Source organism: Podarcis cretensis (genome assembly GCF_951804945.1).
Source record: "Podarcis cretensis genome assembly, chromosome: 15".
NCBI classification, from domain to species: domain Eukaryota; kingdom Metazoa; phylum Chordata; class Lepidosauria; order Squamata; family Lacertidae; genus Podarcis; species Podarcis cretensis.
The window spans coordinates 32,040,224-32,057,909 of NC_137185.1; the positions used below are offsets into that span (position 1 = coordinate 32,040,224).

The following is a 17,686-nucleotide window of genomic DNA, read 5'->3' on the forward strand; positions in this document are numbered from 1 at the left end:
TGAGGAACTTTTCCTTCCCTCATTAAACTCTTGTTGCCATTATGCTTTTTATGAAATCTTCCCTTCTCAACCAAAATTAGCAAGCACTGATTAGGCTGAAGGTACAGTTCTTCAGAGTTGGAACTTGATTGAGCGAGGCTGCTTCCCATAGCACACCCCCACATGTCTTTTGCCTCACTGTCAGTACTTGCCAGAAAAATGAATCGAAATGAAAAAACAGGAGTGGAAGGAATGCATCCAACAGAAATTGGTTCTCGCTTTTAAACTGCCTTCCACTCTTTGAAATAACTTTACAGACCACCTTTCCTTTTCTACCTGCAACTGTAAAAAAAACTCATTATTTTAATCCCCCAATAATGCTGCTGCAGTTGTTTTTTAATGGTATATAGAAACAGTAAAAAGTCTGTTAAGATTAGATTTATTGCTCAGATAAGTCCTGGCATCCAGCCCGCTTCGCTGCGCAGTTACCAGGCAAACCTCCGGACTTCAAAAGCCACATTCCAAAGGCTCTGAGCAAACATGCAGAGATCAGCAGCAGCGGGTAGAGAAAGCTGTAAAACTTCCTTCAGAGCTTTCTTCAGTGTGCTAAAATAAAGTCCAGAAAGGATCTTAGCAGCTAAAAGCAGTTTTATTTACAGCAGACTATCCATTATCTGGGACGCAGGTGGCGCTGTGGGTTAAAGCCTCAGCGCCTAGGGCTGGCCGATCGAAAGGTCGGCGGTTCGAATCCCTGCGGCGGGGTGCGCTCCCGCTGCTCGGTCCCAGCGCCTGCCAACCTAGCAGTTCGAAAGCACCTCCGGGTGCAAGTAGATAAATAGGGACCGCTTACCAGCGGGAAGGTAAACGGCGTTTCCGTGTGCGGCTCTGGCTCGCCAGAGCAGCGATGTCACGCTGGCCACGTGACCCGGAAGTGTCTCCGGACAGCGCTGGCCCCTGGCCTCTTAAGTGAGATGGGCGCACAACCCCAGAGTCTGTTAAGACTGGCCCGTACGGGCAGGGGTACCTTTACCTTTACCTATCCATTATCTATCACAGCGAACAGCATCGTGAAAACATGTCCTCTCTCCTCAAAAGCGAAGGTAGAGAGAAAAAGAACAAAGGCTGGAGACACTCGGAAATGACGCATCTCCCCCCTCCCAACAGTAGGCAGTGCGTACACTCTGAGCTGTTTAACCCTGTAAGCTCAGGTTCTCCTCACAAAGTCAAGCCTGATTTCTGGGATAAGGGTGAAAATAGTTCATTTCTTCCACTTCGAAACATAGTTCCAATGACCTCAGTTCTAAGGTTATCCAAAATAACCAGCTGTCAGTTCAACAAGCGATTGTCTCTTCCACGAATCAAGAAACAGCATCAGAAAGTTAGATGTAGCAAAAAGCCAGGGAGATCCATGGCAAGTACAATAGCAGAAGAGCAAGACCAAACTGGACATCTCCTTTTTGAGTAGTACAGCTCCCGAGACATTTTCTAACTTACGAAGATTCAGTGCTTAATTACAATGAGGTTTCACCAAGTGTTGGAAATTTTCTTTCTGAATCAAGGACCCAAGGAACCTAAATTCAACTGCTTTGTACCACATTACATAAATCCAGGACTGTTCCTGACTCGTGTTAATCAGCAGCCTGGTGGAAAGGGAGGGCACCTTCCCCATGCAAGGGAATAAAAACATCAATTATTATACAAAGCTTAATTGCTCAGGCCATGACCATTAGGAGTTATTATTTTATTCATTCACTTACTGCATTTATATCCCACTTTTCCCTCCAAAGAATTCAAGGTGGTGCGCATGGTTCTCCCCTTCCTCACTTAATCCCCACAACCACCCTGTGAGGTAGGTTAAGCTGAAAGGCTGTAAAAAAAAAAGTGCTGTTGCATCTTCTCCATGCCCCCAAACATACTGACAATCTCTTGGTCAGTGGGCTATTAGAAACCCCATATTGTTTTTTTTTTTAAAAAAATAATTTGATCACAAGTCTTTTAATGGCAGGTAGAACATAAAAGCAGAAACTCCACATTCAGAGGTGGTTTACCTCTAAATACCAGATGCCAGCAAAAAAGCAGAGTTGGGGATGCAGAAGGCTAGTCCTTCAGCACACTGTTTTTAGGCTTCCTAGAGCCACCTGAATAGCTGCACAAACAGCAGCAGACTTGAGGGACCCCATTCAGAAGGACTCATGCTCTTAACCTGTAATTGGCACAATGGAGACACCCACATGGCTCTTGCGGCCAACATGGTATGAAAAGTTGGATCACCCTGATTTAGAGCGTCTTGATCTATAGCTGTATTGGACATCCTGTTTTGGGAAGTTTTTAATGTTTGAAGTTCTATTCTGTTTTTAGCCCTCTGTTGGGAGCCACCCAGAGTGGCTGGGGAAACCCAGCCAGATGGGTGGGGTATAAATACAGTGGTGCCCCGCAAGACGAATGCCTTGCAAGACGGAAAACCCGCTAGACGAAAGGGTTTTCCGTTTTGGAGGTGCTTCGCAAAACAAATTTCCTATGGGCTTGCTTTGCAAGACGAAAATGTATTGCGAGTTCCTGCGGGTTTTTTTTCCTTTCCCCCCCTTTTTCTAAGCCACTAAGCCGCTTATCTGCTTATCCGCTAAGCCGATAAGCCGTTAAAAGCCGCTAATAGCACTAATCCGCTAAGCCGTCAATGGGCTTGCTTCGCAAGACGAAAAAACCGCTAGACGAAGAGACTCGCGAAACGGATTAATTTCGTCTTGCGAGGCACCACTGTAATAAAATTATTATTATTATTACTTGAATTTTCAATTGTTACATGGATGAAAATGGAGAAGCAGCAATCTTACACAAGGAGTTTATCCTGTCTGAGGCCCACTCAAATGATGTGGACCTGTGCAGTGCAACACTTGTAGGAACAGTGTGGGAATCTGAACAGTCTTCACAAAGTGCTGCATGGGCATGTAGTCATTAAACTGGGAAAGAAAGTAGGGAAGAACAGAAAGAGCTGGGACTTGCCAGCTCTCTAAAGCACTTAAATGATGTTCCTTTCTACAGCCTTGTTCCCTTTGAAGAACCTGTTGAAGGAGAATATGCTTAGGTCGATGGCCTTGAATTTCCCATCAATTATGAGCTCAGCTAGGGCTTGGCCCACAGCTGGTGACTGCTGAAGTCCGTGTCCACTGAAGCCTGTGGCAAAATAGAGGTTTTCCACCAGTGGGTGCACACCAATCACAGGACTCTGGTCAAAGATGTTGTAGTCATAGTAACCAGCCCAAGAACTCTTCACCTGTCATGAAATAAAGATAAAGCTCTTTCAGTCACAAGATACAGTCCCTGAATTGTCAATGACAGGACTAACAGAGGATCTCAGGGACAGACCTACAGAAACAGACAAGGCTGCACTCTTAAACCCACCAGTAAAATACAGTATACTACAGTGGTACCTCGTGTTAAGTACTTAATCCGTTCCGGAGGGCCGTTCTTAACCTGAAACTGTTCTTAACCTGAAGCCCCACTTTAGCTAATGGGGCCTCCTGCTGCTACTGCGCCACCAGAGCACGATTTCTGTTCTCATCCTGAAGCAAAGTTCTTAACCCAAGGTACTATTTCTGGGTTAGCAGAGTCTGTAACCTGAACAGTGTGTAACCTGAAGGGTATGTAACCCGAGGTACGACTGTACTTAGATATTGAATCCTAGCCAGTTATTCCTAGCTGAACAAGAGGGATAAAAGGCTATGTATAGAACTCAAGAGGGAAAAGCAAGATAGAGATGAAAGTTCTAAGATCTTTGTGATTTGGTGCAAACCGCAAGAATTGCAGAGTTCGACATCCTAAGAATGTGCCTTTTACTTTAAATATGTAATGGATGGATGGCCTACAATCATCCTGGGTAACCCAGAAGGTTAAAAACCAAATTATTTTATTATTAGAGTGGTTTTCAAGATGTGTACAAACATGAAACAAGCTGCTGTGAGCCTTGAGTTCCTCAGTTCCCCACCTCTTTCGCAGCTGGGAGGAGAGAGAAGGAACACATGAGCCCAGGAGTGGGGAAACTGCGGCTCTCCAGAAATTACTGGACTCAAATTCACATCAAACAGCGTTATGGCCAACAGTCAGGGATGATGGGAGTTGAAATCTAGCAACATCTGGAGGGCTAAATGTTTCCCATCCCAGTGGTTTAGTTTAATATGTGAGGTGAAATAGTGTCAATGGCTGCGAAACACCCTAGAAGACAAATCTTGCTAGCCAGATTGCCAACTCACTGATAGTACAACTATTGACTCACCCTACAGGAACAAGGAGGAATAAGCTGAAACATTGTATTGCTTGCAGAGAATGATTATACCAGCAGAGGACCACTAGTCCGTTCTGACCTAATCACAAAATTCACCAAAGCAAACATACCCAGTCCAAATTCAAAACTTATATAGACGTACCTTGGATCCCAAATTCCTTGTGAGTCGAACGTTTTGGCTCCCAAATGCCACAAACCCGTGTGTGTTCTGGTTTGCGAATGTTCTTTGGAACCTGAATGTCCAACACAACTTCTGATTGGCTGCAGGAGCTTCCTGCAGCCAATCGGAAGCCACACCTTAGTTTCCAAACGTTCTGGAAGTCGAACGGACTTCCAGAACGGATTCCATTCAACTTCTGAGGTTCCACTGGACTGTCAGAATCAAAGACAACGAGGGGCCTGAAGACTAATGAGGTGGATGAAATGTTGATCATAGTTAGTTCAAAACAGAAATAAATAGAAGGGCAACACAAGATATGAGGAAGTGAAATCTGCAAGGTGCTCCTGACTGATTAACCATAAGTGGGCAATGTGTCTGCACCAGGCCCCAAAATAAATTTTAAGGAGTTAACTCCTTAACCACCTCCTTGAGAAAGTCAATCATTACCTTCAAGGATTGAAAGTTTGGCACCCGGTGAGCCAGCTTGGGCCAGACTTTATCCTGGAAGAACTCATGATCTACTTCTAGGTCCTGGATATCTGGCTCTTCCTCCTAAGAAGAAAGCACAGGAAGCTGAATTCTGGGCACCAGAAAATTACAATCATGGCAGCTGAAAACCTTGTTTGCATTTTGAACCTCCCTTAGAAAAGTGCAGCCACAGGGCAGATAGAGAGCAACTCAAAGGCAATAGCCAAGTCCCAAACTACAGCATGCTTGGGTAGGCTTTGGGTAGACTTCAGCTGTCAGTGTGGGGCAGCGAATGGCATTGGGCTTTGACCAAGACAGATCTGGATTCAAATCCTTGTTGAACCACAATGCTTACTCAGTTGTCTTACCCATCGCTCTGCCCAGACACTGAGATCCAGTGTCGAGGGCCTTCTGGCGGTTCCCTCACTGTGAGAAGTGAAGTTACAGGGAACCAGGCAGAGGGCCTTCTCGATAGTGGCGCCCGCCCTGTGGAACACCCTCTCATCAGATGCCAAAGAAATAAACAACTATGGGACTTTTAGAAGAGATCTGAAGGCAACCCTTTTTAGGGAAGCTTTTAATATTTGATGAATCATTGTATTTTAATATTCTGCTGCAAGCAGCCCAGAGCAGTTGGGGAAACCCAGCCAGATGGGCGGGGTATAAATAAATAAAAAAACAAATTTGTTGTTGTTGTTCCACTAATTCAAAGCCTAGCCTTCATCGGAATGGTGGGGGAGAGAAGTGACCACATGTGTCAAGTCATCCAGAGCTCTTTAGAGAAAAAGAGTGATAAAGACTTAATCAAATTTTAGATGCTCATCAAATGATAAAACAATACGGTTGGTATCCCAACAGTCCCGTTCCACTACTGCAAGAGACTTGTGTGCTGGCACAACGGGACTTTCCCATAACAAATCCTTTCCCCTTGCAGTGTTCTTACAGGAACACTTCCTTACATGCAAGTTAACATGTACATCAGAAACACCCAGAGCGCTTCCTCTCTGGAGGCTGGTGTCCCTGCTGTGGCTTCCTAAGAGTCAGCTCCCAATAAAATTATGGTAAACTCACTTCCGTAGGGCTTAAGCCTCCAAGGTAGTTGCCACCCAGGCCTTCCCTCCGGAAGTAAGCTCCTGTGGTGTCGATTAGCAGAGGACACTCCAAGCCAGGTCCATCAGGGCAGTGCCAGACATAGACATACCTAGCAGCACAAGGACAAAGAGAAAATAGCTCCAGCATTTAATCAAGACCAAAATACTAGATCTCTATGCAACCTAAGAGGGATAAAGAGTAGCCACAGGGCATGACACATGAGCTTGGACCTTGAAATTAAAACAAGCAAGGTAAGAGCTGTCTTTCATTTCTTCTTCTTCTTCTTCTTCTTCTTCTTCTTCTTCTTCTTCTTTATTAAATTTCCATACCACCCTCCATCCAAGGATCACAGGATGGTTTATAATATGAAAACACAAAAATGCATACCATAACAAACAAAACCCCCCAGTTTAAAAGCCCGTAGATTGTTTAATTAGCCAATGGCCTGGGAGAAGAGGAATATTTTTTGCCTGGCGTCTCTCCTTGGGGAGAGCATTCCACAAATAGAAAGGAATCTCAGCAAAGACCTGTTCTTCATATTATCACCCTCTGGACCTCTTGTGGAAGAGGCACACAAAGAAGAGCCTCAGATGATGATTGCTAAAGCTGCCTTAGAAACAAAGCCATCGATCCTTCTGGCCTGGCACTGTTTAGCTCAATTAGGAGCAAATCTCAGGCAAAGGTCTCTTTTCCAGTTCTGCAAGCAAAGATCCTTTCAACTGGAAAAGCCCGGGACTGAACCAGGAATATCTGGTATATAAGGCATGTGCTCTTATCACTGAGGTATCTCTCCCTCTCTCTCTCTCTCTCTCTCACACACACACACACAGAGAGAGAGAGAGAGAGAGAGAGAGAGAGGGAGAGAGAGAGAGGCAGGTGTGCTAGGAAAAAGTTACCAATTCCAATAATCTATGTTTTACTAGCAAAGTTTAAAGAAGAAGGAGCAGTAGCTGTATAACCATTTGGATCAGGGGCAGGGAAGCTGTGGCCCCACCAGATGTTGCTGGACTACAACCGATCTGCAGAGCCACAGATTTAGAAAAATAAGAAGTGTAGGTGGCAACAGAGGAACAGGACAAAAACTCTGGCCCTAACTTCAAAGTGAATCATGCTGGAAGCCCTCACAAATCTGAGAATCACAATATATAAAAAGGTAAAGGGACCCCTGACCATTAGGTCCAGTCATGACTGACTCTGGGGTTGCGGTGCTCATCTCACTTTATTGGCCGAGAGAGCCGGCGTGCAGCTTCCGGGTCATGTGGCCAGCATGACTAAGCTGCTTCTGGCGAACCAGAGCAGTGCACGGAAACGCCGTTTACCTTCCCGCCAGAGCGGTACCTATTTATCTACTTGCACTTTGAGGTGCTTTCGAACTGCTAGGTGGGCAGGAGCAGGGACCAAGCAATGGGAGCTCACCCAGTCGCGGGGATTCAAACCACTGATCTTCTGATCGGCAAGCCCTAGGCTCTGTGGTTTAACCCACAGTGCCACCCGCATCCCTATCACAATATATGGTTACCATTTAATAGGTATTTAACATATGAACTCCAAAGCAGCATAAATACTAGGTTTAGCCATACCTTTTCTTGGGTTCCACAGGAAGCCTGATGCCCAGCATTGAGTGTGGCGGCCCAGTTCCAATGCCAGCCATCTCTGCCACACTGCCTGACCAAGCTCCTGCTGCATTCACCACAAAACCACATTCTATTTTGGTGGATTCTATACTGTCGGGCATCTGGACCTAGAGGATAACACATTAGGGAGGACCTGGTAACTGTTACATTAGGCAAGCAAATACCCTTTCTGACACGGGTTTTCCAGATGACAATGGGGAATACACAAGCAAAAAGGAAAAAAGCCAGGGAGATGTCACAGGATCTGAGACCAAGCATTTGCTGTATCGTGGAACTGATGGGGGAGCTTTCTGATTTACTTCTTGTCCCATTATGAAAAAAGTTGGGATTTCCTGTCTAGTTGCTATTGTGCATTCCACCTCCTTTTCCTGTCACACACAAGCATGGCAAAGTACACCCCAGAGGACATGCCAGAAAATGCCAGAAAACATTGCCAGAAATTGTTGGCATCCATGTATACCTTCAGTACATTTGCATGGCAGTCTTAAACTGAGCTAACACAGGAGCCCAGTGGCCATGATCTTCGTTTTTTTTGATGTTGAGCTTCAGACCATATTTTGCGCTCTCCTCTTTTAATGAGGGTGAAAGAGGAGAGTGCAAAATATGGTCTGAAGCTCAACATCAAAAAAACGAAGATCATGGCCACTGGGCCCATCACCTCCTGGCAAATAAAAGGGGAAGAAATGGAGGCAGTGAGAGATTTTACTTTCTTGGGCTCCATGATCACTGCAGATGGTGACAGCAGTCACGAAATTAAAAGACGCCTGCTCCTTGGGAGAAAGGCGATGGCAAACCTAGACAGCGTCTTAAAAAGCAGAGACATCACCTTGCCAACAAAGGTCCGTATAGTTAAAGCCATGGTTTTCCCAGTAGTGATTTATGGAAGTGAGAGCTGGACCATCAAGAAGGCTGATCGCCAAAGAATTGATGCTTTTGAATGATGGTGCTGGAGGAGACTCTTGAGAGTCCCATGGACTGCAAGAAGATCAAACGTATCCATTCTTAAGGAAATCAGCCCTGAGTGCTCACTGGAAGGACAGATCGTGAAGCTGAGGCTCCAATATTTGGCCACCTCATGAGAAGAGAAGACTCCCTGGATAAGACCCTGATGTTGGGAAAGATGGAGGGCACAAGGAGAAGGGGATGACAGAGGATGAGATGGTTGGACAGTGTTCTTGAAGCTACAAACATGAGTCTGACCAAACTGCAGGAGGCAATGGAAGACAGGAGTGCCTGGCGTGCTCTGGTCCATGGGGTCACGAAGAGTCGAACACGACTAAACGACTAAACAACAAAACACTGGAGCCACTTCACTTAGGGAGAGAAGAGCAGAGCAGGTTGTTGTTGTTGTTTTTTTTGGGGGGGGGGTGCAGACTATTGAACACATACCTATATCTTGGATTGGCTTTTCCTTTAGGCTAGTGGAGCAGGGCTGGGGAACCTGTGGACCTTCAGATGTTGCTGGACTATAACTCCCATCACCAGCAACCAAGATCTGGCAAGCCACAGGTTCCTTAGCCCTGTAACAGAGCCAGGGAACCAGGTGGCACTGCAGCATGGGATACACAAAGAAGCCTGAAATGATATCAAAGCCCAATTTCCAGCCCTTCTCCTGCCCAGTACAATACTGGCCCTTGAACAAATGTTAATATGTAATATTGTCATCTAAGAAGTCAGTGGCCACAAGCCTGCCTACTTTATCTGTTCTGTCAAAAGTTCAAGGGCAGATCATACTGTACTAAAGTTCTTCTTAGTTTTGTAAGCTCTCGTTAGCTCTGCTAAACTACAGAAGAACCTCATAGAAACAGAAGTTTTGAGAGGCCCTCACATCAAACGTAACTGATAAGCAGAAAAGACTACAACCTGAAAATAGAGACAATGAACATATTTTTGTAACCCAATAAAACCTTTAATAAAAATTATATTTTTTAAAAAAATTGAGGGCTTTCTGTGAGCTTCTCCTTGGAACCTTCTACTCAGCACATCTTGCCCCTACTTTTAATTGAAGTAGTTCAAATAATGACTTACATTAACACCCTTGATACGGGAGAAATTAATACGATCCCCATCATGTGTCCTCAGTTCTTCTGTATACAAGTCGAAAGCTGCAGATGAAAAAGAACATACAGAAGCAACTTTGCTTTGGCTCAACTTTGAAATCTAAGACATGGAAAAATGAGGGCTTCCAATCCCTTGGGTAAAATATTTGAAGCATTTTTTGTAGCCCCCCTTCATTAGATCAGATTTCAGGATAGTATACGGCAGCTGTGTGTAAACATTGGTCCTCCAGATAATAATAATAATTTTTTTTTTATATCCCGCCCTCCCCAGCCGAATCCGGGCTCAGAGTGGCTAACAACAGTAAAGTAATACAACAAGATGTTACTAGACTGCAGATCCCATCAACTGCAGCAAGCATGGCCAATGGCTAGGGATAATGGGAGTTGTAGTTCAGCAATATTTGAAGAGCCAAAGGCTCCCCACACCTGGTATACAGCATAAAACAAATATACAAAACAGTAAAACTTTAATTTTAAAATAGACTAAAACTTGCTCAGTTTAAATCATTAACATGATACAGAACTATCTAGGTAAATAATAATGTTTCTGCCTGGTGCTTAAACGATACGGTTGGAGGGCATTCCACTGCTCCTGCAGCCAACTGGAAGCTGCACCTTGGTTTTTTAACAGTTTCGGATTCTGTTCGAGAACCAAGGTAAGACTGTACTGAATAGGGTTTCTGTCCCCTGGTGCCGGGAGGCTGAGCTACCCAACACAATTCAGTGGTAATGATGGTGTGTGCTTGCAATACCAAGTGGGGGTGACAGACTCACATTTCACTTCGCCGCAGCTCTGGTAGACACCCAATGATATTGCTTTGTTCCGGAAAGCGTTGAGAAGAGTCCAGGGGTCAAACCATCCCTCATTTTCCAAGCCTTAAGAAGACAAAACAGAGAACACAAGAAAGGCAATCTAGTTTAGAATTACAATGCCATGACACCTATTCTGCAGCCATACTCTGAACATTTCTGAATAGCACTCTTCGTTGGCTAAGAACAATTGATCTTTCCCAACAGGCAAACTCAGTAAAAAAGCCCAGAACAAAACAGAACAACCCCCACCCCCTGCAAGATTTCTTATACAGTCAAACCTTGGTTGCTGAACATAATCCATTCCGGAAGATAATTTGATTTCGGAAACATTTGACAACCAAGGCACAGCTTCCAATTGGTTGCAAGAGCTTCTTGAACTCAGGTGGAAGCCCCATCGGACATTTGAGTTCTGTGGAACGTTTGAAAACCAGAGCATTTACTTCCGGGTTTTCAGCATTTGAAAACAGAGCAGTTCGAGAACCAAGGTTTGACTGTAACCTCCACTGTACTTTGGCAAACAGTTAGCAGTGTTAGGAGAGGCAATTTGGTCCAGGTTTGCGCTTATCTGCAGCTCTGTCTCTTGGTCACTAAAAGAAATGTGATACAGTGGTACCTCGCAAGACGAAAAGAATCCGTTCCGCGATTCTCTTCGTCTAGCGGTTTTTTCGTCTTGCGAAGCAAGCCCATTGACGACTTAGCGGATTAGCGGCTTTTAGCGGCTTATCGTCTTAGCGGATCAGCTGATAAGCAGCTTAACGGCTTCGAAAAAGGGGGGGGGGAAGGAAAAAGAATACGCAGGAACTCGCAAGACATTTTCGTCTTGCGAAGCAAGCCCATAGGGAAATTCGTTTTGCAAAGCGCCTCCAAAACGGAAAACCCTTTCGTCTAGCGTGTTTTCCGTCTTGCGGGGCACCACTGTAGAACCCAGAAAATATGACCAGATATCAGGAAACCAGGCAATAACATGAGAAGGGGATGAGGCCCCGGCACCAGCAGGAATAATAGTGAGACTCTCATTTAAGAGACACTTCAGAATACCAAGTAAGAAAATGTGTAGACAGAAATCTATCAAAATTCTCAATAAGAAAAATATGCTCTCAGCTTTCAGTGTTTTTATTGCCTTTGCAGCCATTGGATAGATGCGTAGATAAAAGCACATAAGCACATTTTATTGAAATGTATTTTTTTTCCTTTTAAACTATTTAATAAACGAGATAATTGTGCTAAGATTCATGGGTTGTGCCGTTTTGCCCTGACGTATGGCTCTCCAACATTTCTGACTATGGATCTGAGTGAGAATGCAGCTGATGGGGTTGAAGGACCAGTAGTGGACTAGCTACTCATAAGAAAGCTGTCAGCAGAAAATAGGAGAAATGGGGGCTTGTTCATTCTAGAGGCCCTGTAAGTTAAGCATATAAAAAAGAAGAACAGAGCATTTTTATTTTAAACTGTTTACTTGAGACAGCAGTGCTATAAATCTTTAGGAAAGATGGAGATTCAGCAGTCTAATACCAATGGAAGCCAAAGCTACTCCATCTGTATTCAACCACGGATACTTCTTTTTCAGTTGTGCTGGTGATAGTAGTGAAATCTCTGCTCCTTCCCTCCTGAAAAAAGCAAGCAAACAAATCATTAAAGAACTCTCATCAGAATGCACAAGACGGGGGGGAAATCCATTTTGTCAATTTAAAAGATGCTCTAATAAAGGCAGGAAGGGACAATTTATGTTATTGTTTTTAAAGTCAAAAAGTCTACTTTCCAAAGAAAGTAATTTTCAAATAATCTGTGTGAGCAAATAGGTAAAATTACCACAGGTGATCTTAATGCTGGGGGCAGAAAACCATTATGGCTTTAAAAGAACGTAACATTTTCAAAGACCTCGTTCATATGTACATGCCTATCACTGTTTCTTCTAAGCATCTTTTACCCAAAGGATCCTCAGAACCCCATACCTCTGAATTCCAACATTCTCCTCCAGCAGAGCAGCTCCATCCTCTGAAGCCAGGAAGAGATAGCCCGATGGGTTAAACTGAATATCTATGGGTGGCTGGGTGACAACACCAAGGTATTGCTGGAACAAAAGGATAATCTGTTTACATTTCAAGGATTGCTGTCTTCAGGATGGGATGGAGTGGGAAACTTACAGTAATTATAATAATAATGATGATGATGGTGATAATAATAATTTATTATTTGTACCCCGCCCATCTGGCTGGGCTTCCCCAGCCACTCTGGGCGGCTTCCCAAAAAAATATTAAAATACTCTAATACAGGAATACATATCACTGCTATAGCTCTTTTCTTGAGAGTTTAAAGAGCTTTATGATCACTGTAGTCCATGGGTAGGCAAACTAAGGCCCGGGGGCCGGATCCAGTCCAATCACCTTCTAAATCTGGCCTGTGGATGGTCCGGGAATCAGCATGTTTTTACATGAGTAGAATGTGTCCTTTTATTTAAAATGCATTTCTGGGTTATTTGTGGGGCCTGCCTGGAGTTTTTACATGAGTAGAATGTGTGCTGTTATTTAAAATGCATCTCTGGGTTATTTGTGGGGCATAGGAATTCGTTCATTTACCCCCAAAAAATATAATCCAGCCCCCCACAAGGTCTGAGGGACAGTGGACCGGCCCCCTGCTGAAAAAGTTTGCTCACCCCTGCATTATTGTTATCCCCATATTCTAGATGAGAAGCTATGGGGGAGGGGGGTAATGGCTTATCTAGGACTACCTGATCATGGCAAAGAAAATATCTGAACTGGTTTATGCTTCATTCTTAAAAGTGCGATTCCAAGTATGTTTACTAAAAGTGGGACATTCTCTAATAAGTCTGCTTAGGACTTCAGACTTGACCATTATGATATGCCAACTCTTAGCATCTCTCAAGCACACATTATGTAACAATGGCCGAAGGATTTAGGAGAAAAATAATAAACAAAAGAAACAATCCATGCATGTATATGGGGCGATAAATTAAAACCGAAGAAGCTTCAAGAACGACACGTCCAAAATTCCCAACAGTATATAAACAGAAATGTAGAACTTTAACTTCTGATCTAGAAAGTGTATAGTATATGGTTACCCTACAGCACTCTTAATGGAGTTGAGACAAAATCAGGAAGAAACACCAGTGTTTTCTGTTTGAATAACTTGCTACTGGGATGCCAATTGATAGATTCAGATCTGTATGTGGATGCTAGGGTGACTGTGTTATTAGGACAAGGGCAGTGGAGCAAACTGCACCATGGTTATTCAATGCATTCAAACACTCCACCACTGTACTGTAGATATCGAAGTAGTTGCACATTCCCATATCTTGTCTCCTTCAAGATGGACCGATGGCCCATTTGCCTGTTCCAGAGGATGCAAGGCAGGCCATTGACAGAAGCAAGAGTGAGAATCCTCCACTCCAACATTCCCACAAACACCCAGACATCATGACATACGTTGATGGTGCGCAGGAAGTTTGCCGAAAACTGGCTCATCTTGATATTTTCTGGAATCGAATACTGCTGCCGTATTCCCCCTACAGAGAGTACTGTAGATGCTTTGGAATACTGCAAAGAAGCAAAACAGAAAATGATGCTGTCACTTAGCTCCATAGTCAAATCCCCTCTCCCAGAAACATTTCAGTAATGTAAAGAGCAGCAAGAAAATAAAAGGCAACTGTGGAAGAGATTCCCTGGCAGGACAAAATGGTGAATGCCCATTTATTGCTGTTGCAGCATTATCAATCTGCAATTCAAAAGGTTACCTACTGTTTCTACATTTAATATAATAAACGGCCACCCTGATTACTTATTACTTTTTTATCCTGCCCTGGCTCCTAGAAGTACAGGGCAGACTGCAGAGTTCTCTCTCCCTGCCCTTCTGTTTAATATTTACAACTAAAGCTGTGAGGCAGGTGAAGCTGAGAATGTGTGGTTGGCTTTGAGTCACCTAGATAGCTTGATGGCTGAGCAGAGATTTAAAGCAGGTCTCCATGGGCCAAGTCTGACGCTAAGTACTACAGCACACCTTCAGAAATGCACTTTAATGCAATTCATCTTTCTAGAAGGGATGTGAATACAGTCAATGACCATTTTGCGTGGGTGTTCTGTCTGTGGCCCCTGTGTTGGTGGAGGGGGTATAAGCATCCTCTTGCCCCCTTCCACACAAGTTCCTCCCTATTCATGACGTTGTCCTGTCACATCCGGGTTTGTTGCCATGCGTGTCTTTTGGACGCACATTAATGGCTCATTGCCTCTATTGCACAAAGTAAGCCCGACACTTAACAAACTTGATGTTTGAAAACGTTCCCCAAGACCCCCATTATTGATCTCAGATATTAAATGACCTTAATGTCTTTCTCCACCACCACTACTCGATATGCATTTCTCTGTGGTTCTTTCATCTTCAGCCAGAAGGCAATAGACCAGCCTATTACTCCACCCCCAACAATGACCACATCAGCGTGGTCAGGAGGTAAACCTTCTGTAACATGCCCGGGGTGCCAGCTACTGCCAGGAAGGAAGTCTTTCATTTTCTTGTAGGCATCGATGACTCCCTTCTCCAAATCTGAAAGAAGCCGGAAATAATACCATGCTGTTAGTGCTTAGCAGACTTAGCAGACAGAGAAATAAAGCCAAAACCTTATTGCTACCAAACATGTCCAATATATCAAGTGTGGAGAAAGCAGAATCCAGCATTTCATGAATCTCAGCCTTTACGGTAGAAATGTATGTTTGGAAAGGCTTGGCAATTCTCAGATACAGAGAGATGTCATGTCCTTGCTGTGTATTTAAAGCACTCTTGAACTATTTTAACAGTAATGGCTTCGCCCAAAGAATTCTCAGCGCTGTAGTTTGCGAAGGGTGCTTCAACTCTGTGAGGAATCTCTTAACCACTCTCACTCAATGAACTGCAGTTTTCAGGATTCTTTGCGGGAAGCAATGACTGTTAAACAACAACCATTTATTATTTATACCGCACCCATCTGGCTGGGTTTCCCCAGCCAGTCTAGGCAGCTTCCAACAAAAGATTAAAAATACATTAAAACGTCAGTCATAAAAACTTCCCTAAACAGGGCAGCCTTCAGATGTCTTCTAAAAGTCTGATAGTTGTTTATTTCCTTGACATCTGATGGGAGGGCGGGTGCTACTACCGAGAAGGCCCTCTGCCTGGTTCCCTGTAACTTCGCTTTTTGCAGTGAGGGAACTGCCAGAAGGCCCTTGGCGCTGGACCTCAGTGTCCGGGTTGGATGGTGGGGGTGGAGACACTCCTTCAGGTATATAGGGCTGAGGCTGTTTAGGGCTTTAAAGATCAGCACCAACACTTTGAATTGTGCTCGGAAACGTAAAGTGGCATGCTACTGCTTTAACTGTATGGTGTGGTTGTGAACAGAATGGTTGAATATGTTTCCCGGTGGCTTCAAAGCTCCATATAACTTATTCCCTTTCCCCCCACAAGATATGTAGATTTATGAAGAGAGAAAGAATATCCATGTTCTCCACAAAAATTTACGCAAGCTGTAGAAAGCAGCTTTTCTTGTTAAAAAATAAAAGCAAAGTTACAATGGCTGTTCTGTTTATAGAACAAAACATAGCTCTAATTAAAACCATACTGACTGAAACAACCAAACAGTTATCAGTCTTCGTAATGGCAAGCCTTTCAGGTGCCCTTTGCACTTTATGCACCAACAGTTGTAGTCCTGGCATTCCTAATTTTAGCAACGCAATCAGCAGTTCAACAGTTAGGTTTAAACATGCTGTTTACGTTGCTGAAATTTTTACCTTGAGATGCCAGGCATGAACCAGGACTACAATTACTGGCATATGACATACAAAGGGCATCTTTATGAAGACTGATAACTGTTTGTTTGTTTCAGTCATTATGGTATTAATTAGAGCTATGTTTTGCTCTAAAAATGAAACAGCCACCATAACTTTGTTAAAATGACTTAATTGTAAAAGTATACTCTGCTAATGAGGCTGTATTTTTTTGAAGACTAGTAATTATTTTAAATGCCTGTTGTCTTTGTCCATGGAGTTTTCTTGGCAGGGATACCGGAGTGGCTTGCCGGTTCCTGCTGGCTCCCGGCCTCTAGAGTGAGATGAGCGCACATCCCTAGAGTCTGTCAAGACTGGCCCTTACGGGCAGGGGTACCTTTACCTTATTATGGGGGGGGGCTATTGTTTGCAAAAAGGAATGAGGAACACCACTACTGACACACGCATGCATCATCTAAAAGTCTCCCACTTCAGAACTCTTCTGTTAAGATGCACACTGCACAGATTTTAGTCAGTTAAATAATTCAACTAAAAGAAGTTGTTTGTAATAAGCTGACAAATATTTCCAAGTGCTTGCAATGAAATAATTTTAAAACTTTTTTTTATATGTGTGCACAGGTATGTAGATTTCGGCCAATCAGTCGATCAAGTCAGTGAATTAATTAAACGAGACACACGTGTAAGGGGGATTAACAATTGTCCAATTTTTTACAAACTCTAAAAAAAAACCCATTTCAAATTCTATTAAATTAGCACCCACTTCATAAGAGATCTTAGCCAATCAACCATTCCAATAAAGTGGGAAGGGTTGGATGAAAATACCAATACCAACCCACTCGTCATTTATTCGATTTTTACTTTTCCTCGAGAGGCTCCTCCTCTCGCCCCAGCACTAAATTAGCCTCACGATAACCCTGCGAGGTAGGCCAGGCCTAGAGAAGAAGCCACCCCCGCCTGACGCGCACCTTTGACGGGGTCGTAAAGTCGGGGCTCCCCTGTACGAAACGGCCGGCGAGGCTCCGCCGGGCTCGCTGAGGGACTCGCCGCCGTCAGCAGAGGCCGCAGCCCGCCCAGCAACCTCCGCCCGCCGAGCATCCTGCCGGCTCTGCTCCCCTCAGGAGACTGAGACGAGCCCGCGCAGACGTCCTCTCTTTACCTCAGCGCCTCAGGTTTGAACGCGTCACGGCAAACGCCCGCCCCCCGCCAAACCCTGATAGGACCCGTGTGGTTCTGAGTCCAGAAAGCACCGCCCACTCCGCAGGGAAACTCCACCCCCTCTCCACTGACCAATACAAAGCCTCCTTCTTTGCCCCGCCTCGCTAAAACCCGCCGGGGTCGGGACATCGTAAGCACCGCCCACTCTTCAGATAAGTCCCCGCCTACTTCCCTCCGTCCTTGGCCAATCCGCCGCCGCGATGCAATCCCCGCCTCCTTCC

General features: G+C 44.4%; 1 protein-coding gene across 1 annotated transcript; it reads right to left on the reverse strand.

Moving 5' to 3' along the window:
* Positions 1-2,728: 2,728 nt before the first annotated feature.
* FOXRED1 (FAD dependent oxidoreductase domain containing 1) lies at positions 2,729-17,413 on the reverse strand. The gene is made up of 11 exons (XM_079955094.1): positions 17,216-17,413; positions 14,819-15,039; positions 13,929-14,039; positions 12,438-12,556; positions 11,998-12,092; positions 10,447-10,548; positions 9,641-9,717; positions 7,559-7,719; positions 5,958-6,087; positions 4,866-4,970; positions 2,729-3,250 (listed from the first exon to the last, which is right to left on the reverse strand). The coding sequence occupies exons 1-11, from the start codon at positions 17,343-17,345 to the stop codon at positions 2,996-2,998; spliced, it is 1,506 nt and encodes a 501-aa protein (XP_079811220.1). The 5' UTR covers positions 17,346-17,413; the 3' UTR covers positions 2,729-2,995.
* Between the last annotated feature and the right edge of the window lie 273 nt (positions 17,414-17,686).

Excerpts from the sequence above, each read along its gene's own strand:
- FOXRED1 (XM_079955094.1), bottom strand. The coding sequence starts at position 17,345 with ATGCTCGGCGGGCGGAGGTTGCTGGGCGGGCTGCGGCCTCTGCTGACG. Across the intron at positions 10,549-11,997 it reads AGTAGCTTTGGCTTCCATTG|GCTTGGAAAATGAGGGATGG; the intron begins GTATTAGACTGC and ends TGTCTTCTTAAG. Across the intron at positions 3,251-4,865 it reads CAAACTTTCAATCCTTGAAG|GTGAAGAGTTCTTGGGCTGG; the intron begins GTAATGATTGAC and ends ATTTCATGACAG.